Raw genomic sequence first — 11582 nt, 5'->3', positions numbered from 1 at the left:
GCACTGAGTTTCATCTGTTGCCCAGTTTAGTGAGCTCCCTTTGTAACTCTTTGCAGTCAGGTTTGGACTTCACTATTCTGAGTAATTTTGTATGATCTGCAAATTTTGCCATCTCATTGTTCACCCCCTTTTCCAGATCATTTATGAATATGTTGAACAGCACAGGTCCCAGTACAGACCCTTGAGGGACGCCACTATTTACCTCTCTGCACATTGAAAACTGACCATTTATTCCTACCCTAAGTACAGACTTAAGCTTCTAGTTAACTGACTCGTTGCTTAGTTTGTCAGGTGCAGTAGGTAACTGAATGGCTCTGGGACTCAGAACATTAATGCTTTTTATTTGATTCACTACAAGCTCAATAAATTCAACCCCCGCAGGAAGGGGCACTTTACAGAAGAAGAATCCGTAAATGACCTATTTATGTTCCCTGTTGCTATGCCCTGGATCTTGCTTAATAACCTTTTAATGTGTCTGGGAATATGGTGCAGGAAAATTCTCTCTAGGCTCTTTAGATTTTTTAATAGCTAGAGAGCCCAATCCTGCCGCACTGGTTCAGGCAAAGTCCCATTGATCCCACAGCTCTTATTCAGACTCAGAGGCTTTGTAGGATGAAAAGACCAGGGAGCACTCTACTCAGTGTTCCCTGATTCTGTTCTGTTCTATAGTTACTCACTTAGCAATAATAGAAATACAGTGGGGGAAGCAATCTCATGCATCTAATTAATTTGCAGGAGATTTATCTATTGACCACAAGCAGATGAGACAGCTTGTTTGTATATCCTTTGTCCTAGTTTTCCTCTCTGTTTAAAGATCTGGGAGATGAAACATCTATGCCAATAAAAATCTTGCTCAGCTTACGCTTTCTTCACAAACCCACTCCTGAATGTAGAAATCGTGAAAGGCCTGCTGGTGTGACAGTGAGGAGCGCTGCCTGGGATGTCTTGCACTACAGTTGTGTTAGGTTTTGTTAAACTACGTAACTGATGGCTGTTTTGAGTTAGATGTCATTGGCAAAAAGCTATTTATTAGTAAATGCATGGCCCAAGCTTTCATAAATAGCCTCTAACTTGTCCATTTTGGTGCACAATAGTTTGCATGCAGGAAACATACATTTGCACTTGGGAATGGGGGTTTGTGTGTAGAAATCAGGCCATCAGATGGCTATTTGTTCCACTTGTGCAAGAAAATGCCCTTTTGTGTTTGTGAACATGAGGGATGTAGGCCCAAAAGCTGTGGGCACTATTTTAGGATCCTGGCTGAAGCTTCTTGGAAATGTCATCTTTTGTTTGAGTGAAGGCCAGCTGAACTGAGAGCCTGTGAGTTCTGTTTTATAACCAGTTTAGCAATATTTTAATTGTCACTTAGTCAGTCCAAAAAGTCCAGGTTTCTAAACTCCGGACTGGGGCTGAAGGGTCCATAATCAGAGATTCTTTATCACAGTGTTTTAGATTCTCCCCTTGATTTGACCCTGCCTATCATAGTAAGGAACTAGCTCAGCCTCGGTGTCAGCATCGTCGTCATCTTCTAGAAAAGATAGCAGTCGGGTAGGAGACAGCCCAAGGAAAGGAAGCAGTTGCCCTGGCTGTCATTCCTATGCTGAAAATCACCACACCAGGGGTGAGGATACTTTGCCTTCTAGTGCCATTCGGGGCTGCCTATAGCCCATTCTTTCTGAACAACCTTAGCTACATCATCTGTGTCACACTGGAGACAAGGCTATACATCAGGTCATGACCCTTTGCTGCTTTGCCACCAAATGCGCATGATTTGTCAAATGGATCAACAGCAGCGCCCCCTTCTGAGCTTTTCTGTCCCGCATTGGGTCCCATTGCTGCCTTCTGAGCAGAAGGCTTCCAGTCACTTGGATGACACTTGTCTGGAAGCTGTGTGACATGCCCTTGTTATGTCTGATTCTTGTGAGCAGGCACCATATATTCATGATTCTTCCTCTGGAATTCCCACGGAGAACAAGATGCTTGTGAATTTCACTCTACCACCTAGTCACATGAAAATGCAAATGTACTAAATTGCTACAGTGAGGGCAGGGAAAGAAGGACATCCTTTCTGAGGTGAGATCTTGTGTTCTGCAGCAGAGAACCCCAATGAGTCCTCCAGCAAAGCCAGGGTAGATCAGACATGACACTCCCAATATTTCTAAGATTAAAAAAGAAGAAAACAAAAACTCTTTTTTGGGAGGCAGGAGAAGGAAGTGGGGGAAAATCGAGGCAATCTTTAGATACCATGAAGTATAAACAAAACAACCCCCCTTTTCTCCCTTAAGTTGTAACAGAGCTTCTAAAATATCATGGATAATGTAATCACAGCTGCAGGCTAGTAACTTTGTTCGCACGGGTACTTTCTCTCCACTCTAAGGAGACCAATGCAGTTTTTTATTTGACCCGGGGAGATAATGTTAATGCAATCTTTTCAGACCATGATTTCATGAAACTAGTGCTGTAAAATAGCTGGACTTCAAAAAGAATTGTACAGTGTGCTCACTCTATGGACCTTATGTGCTCTCCAATTCCTGTTAATATATGGCAAAAGAAATCTGGCTGTTTCAGGAGCTGTCTCTCCTATGATACAGCTGGGCTTAATTGTCTCCCCATGCAGATCACTGCGCACTCATTGCTTTTCAAACATGTTCTATACTTTTTACTAACACCTTGTTTTCTATAGCGCATTCAGCACACTTTATATAAAAATAACTTTTATTGAGTTTCTCTGCAGCACAAGGAAAGCTACAAGTAGACTTCACAATACACAAGCCCACAGGTCTTAGTACACTTGTTACGTTGATTGAAAGATACATTTTTAACAAGTATGTAATAGTCACTTAACCGAGACTATTACAGATCCAAATACCATAGACACAAAACAGAATATCATCAATAAAAATTGACTTGAAATGGCACTATTTATCTAATCAACAAATGTGACTGGAATGATTGGATTATATCATTTCTTTTATCCCTAGCAAAGGCCAAGAAACACAGTTATCTTTACAGCAGCTAAATGTAATTGGGAATCACAATGTCAGGGTTTTTTAGGGCTACTTTTCAACATTTTGGGTTCCTATTTGCAAATGTAGTTTTCAGGGTCCTGAACTCTAGTTCCTTTCTACAGACCTGTTCAATCTGAGCTCTTGCTGTGGTAATTAATTATTATGTATTTCTATTATGATAGTACCAAGAGGCCCCGCCTGGGATCAGGAGGTATTGTACAAACATATAGTAAGAGACAATCCCTATCCCCAAAAATATTACCATCTAAACAGGGAAGAATGACAACAGATAGGATGGGAAAGCAGAGGTAAAGTGACTTGGCGAAGGTCATACACCAGGCTGGGGATAGATTTCTCCAGGTTTCTTGAAACTAGTGCTCTGAAGCACAAGACCACAGGCTGGGACTTACTGAAATGGACAGCCATGGAACTCTCTTATTCCAGGGGTTACCACTCTATAAATCAATTTCAAAAAGTGTTTCTAAAAACTTGGAGAAGAGGCTTAGGCCATTCACTGGGCCTCACCCAACAGTGTCTGCTCACAGGGGGGGCTGTGAGTGTGAAGAAGTTAGTAGCTGACTCGTGCTATAGTTCAATGAAAAAGTATAGAGGTACTGGCCAGTTCCCACCAGTCTGACCTGAGTCCCCCAGTCCCATAACAATCCAGGGTCTTGCTGTATTTCTCATTACTGTTATGCAAGTCTATTATGACGGTTATTATAGAGCGCACCTGTAAATCAACATGGTGCTTTGCAAACAGAGATGTGATATAGCCAAATAGCCTACAGTCTACATAAGAAAAGACAGACACAGGACAGCACTTCAGGAGTGGTGGGTATAGGGGGAGAAAAAGAGAGGAAGGATTTCCTGTAGAGGTGAGATTTATGGAGGGATTTGAAGGAGCAGTGGATGCCGGAGGGCTCAGAGCAGAGAGGCTCTAGGTCCATGGAGTCAATCATAGCTGTAGGTGGGGAAATTCTATCAGTTTTTCAGCAAGAATCATGCAAGACTAACAGGGCAATAGTGAACTGATGTGTGAATGTAGTTTGTTCTGTTCGTGTGAACTTTAGTGGGGCTAATGTTGTCCGTTAACCATTCTAAGAGTGAGACATACTTTTTATTTACAATAGGCAGCTGGAGTGCGGTGGTCACTGCTTTTCATGCTAATATTGTCTCATTGCTTCCTTGTGCTCCCACATCTGTTTTGTCTTGGCTTGTCTGAGACTTAGATTGTAAGCTCTTTGGGACAGAGAAGGTCTTTTTGTTTTGTGTGTGTGTGTGTATACAATGCCCAGCACGGTGAGGTCCTGGTCGGTGATACAGTTCCCAAGGCGCTATCACAATACACATAATTATACATGGGAGATGTTTGAAATGTTTGCTCCTTCTCATGCACATGTAGTACACTGGCTAGGAGAAGAGAACCTCACCCTCATGGCAAATATCTGGTTTGTAAATGGTTAAGCCAGTGGTTTTCAACTTTTTTTTCCCTGCGGGCCACTTGAAAATTGCTGAGGGTCTCAGCAGACCACTTAATGAGCTTTCCTAATGTTGTTTGTATCATTAGCTAACTATTGTAAAGCGCTTTGGATAAAAGCGCTATATGAAAACTTAATAATAATTAACTGTTTTTGTTCTACAAATAAAAGCACACAACTCATATTTTCATATCAGTAGTTTTACCTTTCTAATGCGATGGATGTGCCCTCTCTCCTCTGCCACAGCAGACACAGAGCTGAGGCTGGGAAGGAGGGGGGTCTCTCCCTCTCTCCCCCATCGCTGCAGCCCCTAAGATGGAGCTGGGATCTCTCCCTCTCTCCCCCACCACAGCAGCTACAGAGCTCCCCGGTAGCTGCAGCCCTCGTGCTGGGGAAAGTCACCTCTTTAGGTAATAATTGGAGATATACCAATCTCCTAGAGCTGGAAGGGACCTTGAAAGGTCATTGAGTCCAGCCCCCTGCCTTCACTAGCAGGACCAATTTTTTTGCCCCAGATCCCTAAGTGGCCCCCTCAAGGATTGAACTCACAACCCTGGGTTTAGCAGGCCAATGCTCAAACCACTGAGCTATCCCTCACAGCCGTGCACGTCCCAAATTCCCCCACCCCCTCTTCTCACCCCACTGTCCCCTCCCACCTACCTCCTATTCCCCCCAAGGCCACCACCTCACCTTATATGTGCATCTTCTCCTGCACGGCTCCACTAATTAAGTGGGTGGCCCTTTATTTTCTCATGAGTGCGGCTGCCCAGGCACGCACCTTAGAGGGAACTATCGGCGGACCACCTGAACGGAGCTTGCGGATCACTGGTGGTCCATGGACCACAGTTTGAGAACCTCTGGGTTAAACTATATATTACTTACAGTGAGCAAGATTAGATTTACATTTTGGGCTTCTTTTTTTGTAATAAGTACCAATCCCCTGTTGGCTGGCTAGGTGGCAGTAGAGCTCTTCTGTGCATGTGTAGGGGAGTGAACACAGACATAAGTGCCATGGGATTAACGCACATCTGTCCATTCAGCCCATTTTTGTCCCTGCAGAGAGAGCATGAGAAGTTAATACTGAGCACCCTTACCCCCCGAAAGTGCTATCATCACATTCTTCAAGGGAAATGAACTACTGTGGTTTTGCAAAATATGACAAAGCGATAAGACAGCTCCTCAAATACATGGATGGATTGACTCACTTCCAGCAGTGTTGGAGGGAATTGTGAGGTTGGATCTTTAGCTTCTTGGGGCACAGGAGTTTAATGAAAGCTCTTCTAAAACTGTAGTGGCAGAGGGGATACAGGACAGGGTTAACAGCAGAGTTGATCCACAGGAGCCAGAAGGAAGTCTCATACCAGTAATCAGGGATGCAGTGGCCATGGCAAGCAGCTCGGATGATCATGAGGAGAGTGTATGGTGCCCAGCAAAGCCCAAAAATGCTCACTATAACTGCCAGTGATTTTGCCACCTTCTTGTCTCTGGAGAGCCTGAAACGCTGTGTGATGCTTTGGGAGACCATCTTCATCCGTTTCTCTAAAGACATTGTAGACGCTGAGTGTTTATAGCTCCTCTTGTTGAAAGACTTTGATTTCCCACTATAGGGCCCAGAGCTCTTTGAGTCTGATGTCTGTGAGTCTTTCACACTCTGACTGGCGTTGGCAGCTGCTTGTTGTGTTTCACATTTGGGAAGGTCTAGGGTTTCAGCTGCCTCTTTCTGGTCCCACTTACAGCATTTCAGGGAAAGCTTTCCTTCCTGGCTCATTTCCATCTCCTCCATGAACGACTGGCTCTGTACTTCGTGGAAGATATCTAGGCGGATTTTGGTGCGTTTCTGAATGTTCAGGTAAATGCTTAAGTTGAAAAACAATACACTGATGAAGGGGGTGAAAAACTCTAGTGTGGAGGCCGTCATGAGAAAATACCAGTTGTAAAAAAATTCAGCATAGCATTCCCCATCAGGTATGATGCTCTGGCCTGTTACGTATTCCCAGCTGATAATTGCAGGTCCGTAGAGCAGGAAAGCTAAGACCCACACCATTACCATCTTCAGCACTGCTTGCTTGGTATTACCTTGCTGAGCTCGGTATGTGACCTGGAGGGGAAAAATCTTTTCTTAGATATGACCAAATTCATTAACTGGCTTAGACTGTTTTACAAACTGTAAAATTTCTGGCAAAGTTGCTATACAATATCTCTGCAGTGTAACAAATCCATGTGCTGGAGACAGCAGACCCAATCACTAGATAAATCACACTCCCACAGAGAAAAGCTAGGACCTGGTCCTTTAACTCCAAATCATACTTGGCTCATGATTGGCTTAGAACAGTCCTGAACTGAGTCAGTACATTTCAAAGAGATATTCACCTTTTATGTCAATGGATCATTCTTGATACATATCTCAGCCCAAATTTGATATCTGCTTTCTAACCCCATTTCATAGATGGGTAAAATGAGGCAGATAGAGATTATTTGTCCAAGACCGCACCCTGAGTCAGTGGTAGAGCGGGGAACAGAATCCAGGGAACCTCAATGTCTAGTCCGCTGCCCCAGCCACATGCCTATGGTCTCCCTGAATGCACTTTGAAATTGTTAGAGGGGCCCACGCCAAACTCCTGTGTCCAACAAATGTGAGCTTTGTTGCAATTTGGCCCCGGATTGCTGAACTTTATGCATTGGGCCCCTCTGTAGATATTTTGTACTGTACTTGTCAAGTATCAGAGGAGTAGCCATGTTAGTCTAGATATGTAAAAAGCGACAGAGTCCTGTGGCTCCTTATAGACTAACAGATGTATTGGAGCATGAGCTTTCGTCGGTGAGTACCCACTTCGTCAAATGCATCTGAGGAAGTGGGTATTCACCCACGAAACCTCATGCTCCAATACATCTGTTAATCTATAAGGTGCCACAGGACTCTGTCGCTTTGTACTGTACTTGGAATCCTTCTAGCCTGTGAGTTGCTGTTCACCTCCTGTAAAGGTGCTGAGCACCCTCAATTCCCATTGTACTAATTGTGCATCTAGGACACTTGGCACCTTGCAAGATTCCACTGCAACCTGTGAGCCAGTTCCTGAGTGAGACTGACTGTAACTCCCACTGAAGTCAGTTTGTTTAATCTGGAAATAACCATTGCAAGTTGGTAATAAACTGTTTACCCCACTTGGATTGACTGGCGTTTGAGGGACAATCTGCTTCATGGGTTCTGAACCTCAAAGGATTTGATTGACTTCAGGTGTGTGGTTTTTTAAACAAGGTTTGCAAGTGAACTGTATGTTTCCCAGGAATTTTTCTTTCCCATCACCAGACTAAAAGATTCATAATTTCCCAAGGAATCAAACAGCTTTTATTTAGCACAGATGATGCTAGACAATAAAGTGAGGGGGAAGGCTTTTCTCATCTCTGACATGTCAGTACTTACCGCTCTTGTCACAGAGAGGAATCTGTCATAGCTAATCAGTACAATGTTGAAGACTGAAGAGGTGCAGAGCAGATAATCAATTACCAGCCAGAGCTTGCAGAAGCTTTTCCCAAAGGCCCATCTTCCTGTCAGCACATAGGGCACATACAAGGGAATGCAAAAGGCACCTGCAATGAGAAGTGTTTATATTTGAAAGGGCTTCTGCACCATGCGCAGGTGCTTGAAAAAAGTAACTCACTCAAATGAATGCTGAGAATAACTGTTGGTGTATGTGATGTCATTTGCAAGTCTGCTCAGTGGCCTTGGATGGCCATGTTGTGTATGGCCAGCTTGTGGCTGGTGTTGGTTGGGTCACAGTTAGTGATTTCCCAGTGAGAGTCTCTTCAAAAGCTAATCTTGTGACACAGCAGCAGCAGCATAGGCTGGAAAGATAGAAAGGAGCCCACTAGGTGAGAATTCTGGCCCATGAACATCTCGGCTGTGATTTTCAAAGAGGCCTAAGGGATTTGGGGCCTAGATTCTCAAAGACATTGGTGCCTAGCTCCCACTGATTTCAGTGGGAGATAGGCACCTAAATACCTTTGAGGATCTGGGCTTTCGCTGCATGACTCCTATGAAAATTAATGGGAGTTGGGTGCCCAAATGCCTCAGGAAAAGCTTGAAATCTGAGTTTTAAAGGAAAGCTGTAAAGAAAGGTAATTTGTTTTCTTTTACCCGTTACTGCCTCATGGCGATGCATAAGGAGAGACTCCCAGATCTTCCTTTAAAAATCAAAGCTTCCTTGGCTTGTATTTTGACCTGAGCTTCTCTTTGCTGGAGGACCCAGGTCAGTTCTTTCGGAGGGGCTCAACAGTGCTCTCATCTGAAGGCCTGATCCTACAAAAGCTGACACAGGTGAATTTTCGTGCGTGGCTAGTTGACTCCAGTGCATGTGCGTTTGCAGAACTAGGTACTCAGGTTGCAACCTGAGCTGCTGTTTTCTCTGCTCCCTTAATGAAGGGGAGGGGAAGATGAGTACCCTCTCCCTGCAACTGGCACACAGGGAAAGCTGAATCTCAACTTACTGCCTTATCACAGTTAACAGCTCCAAACCCTGCAATGATTTTGCCCAAATTCTCCAGCAACATGCCAGAAGTGAGGGCATGATAGTTCTGTCAAAATACAAATCGATGTTGAAAACAATCACTGAACTCGGTCTAGATAATACTTCGTCCTGCCTTGAGTACAGGGGACTGGACTAGATGACTTCTTGAGGTCCCTTCCAGTCCTATACTTCTCTGATTCATCTGTGTATCAAAGCAGCAGGGAAAGACTGAATCAAGGTTTTTCTGGGCTTTGCAGCTTAGCTCTAAACCAGGGGATGTTCAGAGGCACTACCTAATTTGTCTAACGTTCTGAACCACATAGAAGTACAGTTCAGTAACTCTGGCTTCCTATTTTTGCATATGATACATTAATAATGTCCTTGCCTATCAGTGTGACTATGACAGAAAAAAACTGTTTTTGTGTCTCTGAAGTGTAAGTCTGAAGGGTGGTGGCTGGCTGGCTGGCTGTGTCTAGAAGCTAAAGCAATCTCTCACCAGTTTGATGGCCTATAATCCTTCTGGGAAGTTGGGACCATTATCCATTCGGAGCTAAACATCAATAAAGAAATCCACAGCGTTCCTCCTGCTTAATCCCCCTTCCACGAAGATGCTTGTCGCAGCTACTAATCTTTGGCTCGGGGGATCGGTCAAGGCTGCATTCAGAGCCCATCTGAACTCAGCCCTTTGCTTTCAGCTTCACAAAGCCGGGCTCTCTGACTTAGCAAGAGAAATGGGCCGGTGCGCCCTTCTCCTTTAGTGAGGCATGCAACTTGCTCTCCAAACATCTGGCTAGCTACAAGTCTGCGCGGTTACTCCCACTGCACATGCATCACCACTAAATAACCCCTTGCAAGACCCCAAAAAAAGTGCTCAGTTCCTGTAGTGCTCATTTTACTGTCCACCCCCACGGACGTAACTAACAGACCAAATCTCCTCCTTGGGCTCTGGTTTTTCTTTTAACAATGCGCGTCTCACCGAATAGCAGGCCCTTGTGGCCGGCCTCAGATCAGTGTTGCCATGTTAACTGGGCATCACCAAACGTGTAAATAACTGGACTTCAAACGGCATCTTCTTTCCAGAATAGGCTGCAGAGGGAAGTGCGTGTGCCGTGTCAAAGGTGTCTGCTTAGCTAGCGGGGTGCGCAGCCGTATCCAGAGTACGTGGTGGAAAGAAGCTGCGGTGATAGATAATTTCCAGTTGAAGTCCAGTACTTAGAAAGGGGGAAAACCCATGTTGTATATTGCCCACGTTATTACAGTGACATTTGTTCTGCTGTTTGAAGCCGGTTAGCTGTGGGTGACAACCCTTTGCAAGGGAACAGCAGGCGCTCACACATTTGCAAAGCTTGCCTGGAAGACCATTTTTACCTGAGCCACAGGGAAATGGCTTGAGCGAGTCCCCTATTTCTCCCTGGAGTGGCGGATAACGCAGCCCCTAAAATAAAGCCCAGCCACTGGGATCTTTACCGCTACCTTTAAAACACCCACAACTTTCAGCCCGGCGGGGACAGCTGTGTCCGACTTGCTGTTCCCGGGTCTGCTGGCCCCGGGAGCCCCAAGCGGGGTGGGAAAAGTGAAACCGACGTGGTACTTTACCTACTAGGAAATCGGAGATGGCCAGGTTGAGGAGGAAGTAATTGTTCTGGGTCCGCAGGCTGGAGTCCACCACGAAAGCCAGCAGGACCAGCGCGTTCCCGGCCACGGTGGCCACGATCAGCAGAGCCATGAGCACGGCCAGCGAGACGGTCCACGTGGCCCCGAACCTGCCCAGCAGCTGGCCCCCGGCTCCGGTGCCTCCGGCCGCCGAGGCGTTGAGGGGCCAGTCCTGCAGGCTGCTGTCCATTTCAGCACCGCGCCGCTCCGCCACTCAGGCGGCAGCGCCGCGCCGCACCATGCCGGCGGCAGCGGGGGCTGAGCCAGCTTGCCAGCGGGGCCCGATTCTTGGGCAGAGTCACACACGCGCGGCCCCAGCGGCTGCCTCGGTCCCCGCTGTCTCCGGAGCCCCTGAGAGGCACCAGCCAGAAGGAACCAAAGCGCTTCTGCCCGCCGCGCTCCGCGGGCAGGGGCGGGGAAGGAGCGAAGGGGGCTCACCCCCGGTCTCTCTCCGCGCCGGAGTGGCTTCGTGGTGCGGTGACCAGCCTAAACCCGTGCGCCCCCGCGGGCTGCCGGGTCCCGAAGCGCGGTGTGCTTGGAGGACCGGGCGGCGGGAGGCAGGAATCGCACCGCCGCCACTCTGGGTTAGCCACGCGCGGCTCCCAGTGTAAACGCTCCGCTGCTTCTGCAGAGCCCAGGAGCCAGCGGGAGGCCGCGCGGTCATTGGCTGGAGGGTTCAGCCTCTCCGGCCAGCTGGGTTTCCCCCCTTTCCCACTCCGTGTCCCTGGCCCTGAGCGCTCCCCGCCAGGAGACAACGGGGGGAGCTTGGCTTCTGTGCGCGGAGGAGACAACTGGCCCCATTGTCATGAGGAAGGAACAGATCCAGGCTTAGAAATAATTCACTAAGAATTTGGAGGATCAGTGACACTGGACATCCCACCTGACCCTTCCCACTCACCGGGGGTGAAGTTGCGGCGGGATCCACAGGATCCCACACT

General features: G+C 46.8%; 1 protein-coding gene across 1 annotated transcript; it reads right to left on the bottom strand.

The window, feature by feature from the left end:
• Nucleotides 1-5687: 5687 nt before the first annotated feature.
• On the bottom strand, nucleotides 5688-10834 carry HRH3 (histamine receptor H3). The gene is made up of 3 exons (XM_044986413.1): nucleotides 10588-10834; nucleotides 7908-8074; nucleotides 5688-6584 (listed from the first exon to the last, which is right to left on the bottom strand). The coding sequence occupies exons 1-3, from the start codon at nucleotides 10832-10834 to the stop codon at nucleotides 5688-5690; spliced, it is 1311 nt and encodes a 436-aa protein (XP_044842348.1).
• Between the last annotated feature and the right edge of the window lie 748 nt (nucleotides 10835-11582).

This window comes from Mauremys mutica, chromosome 13 (assembly GCF_020497125.1).
Source record: "Mauremys mutica isolate MM-2020 ecotype Southern chromosome 13, ASM2049712v1, whole genome shotgun sequence".
NCBI classification, from domain to species: Eukaryota; Metazoa; Chordata; order Testudines; family Geoemydidae; genus Mauremys; species Mauremys mutica.
Note: the sequence above shows the minus strand (reverse complement) of the source record. Positions and strands in the feature narration are given on the sequence as shown.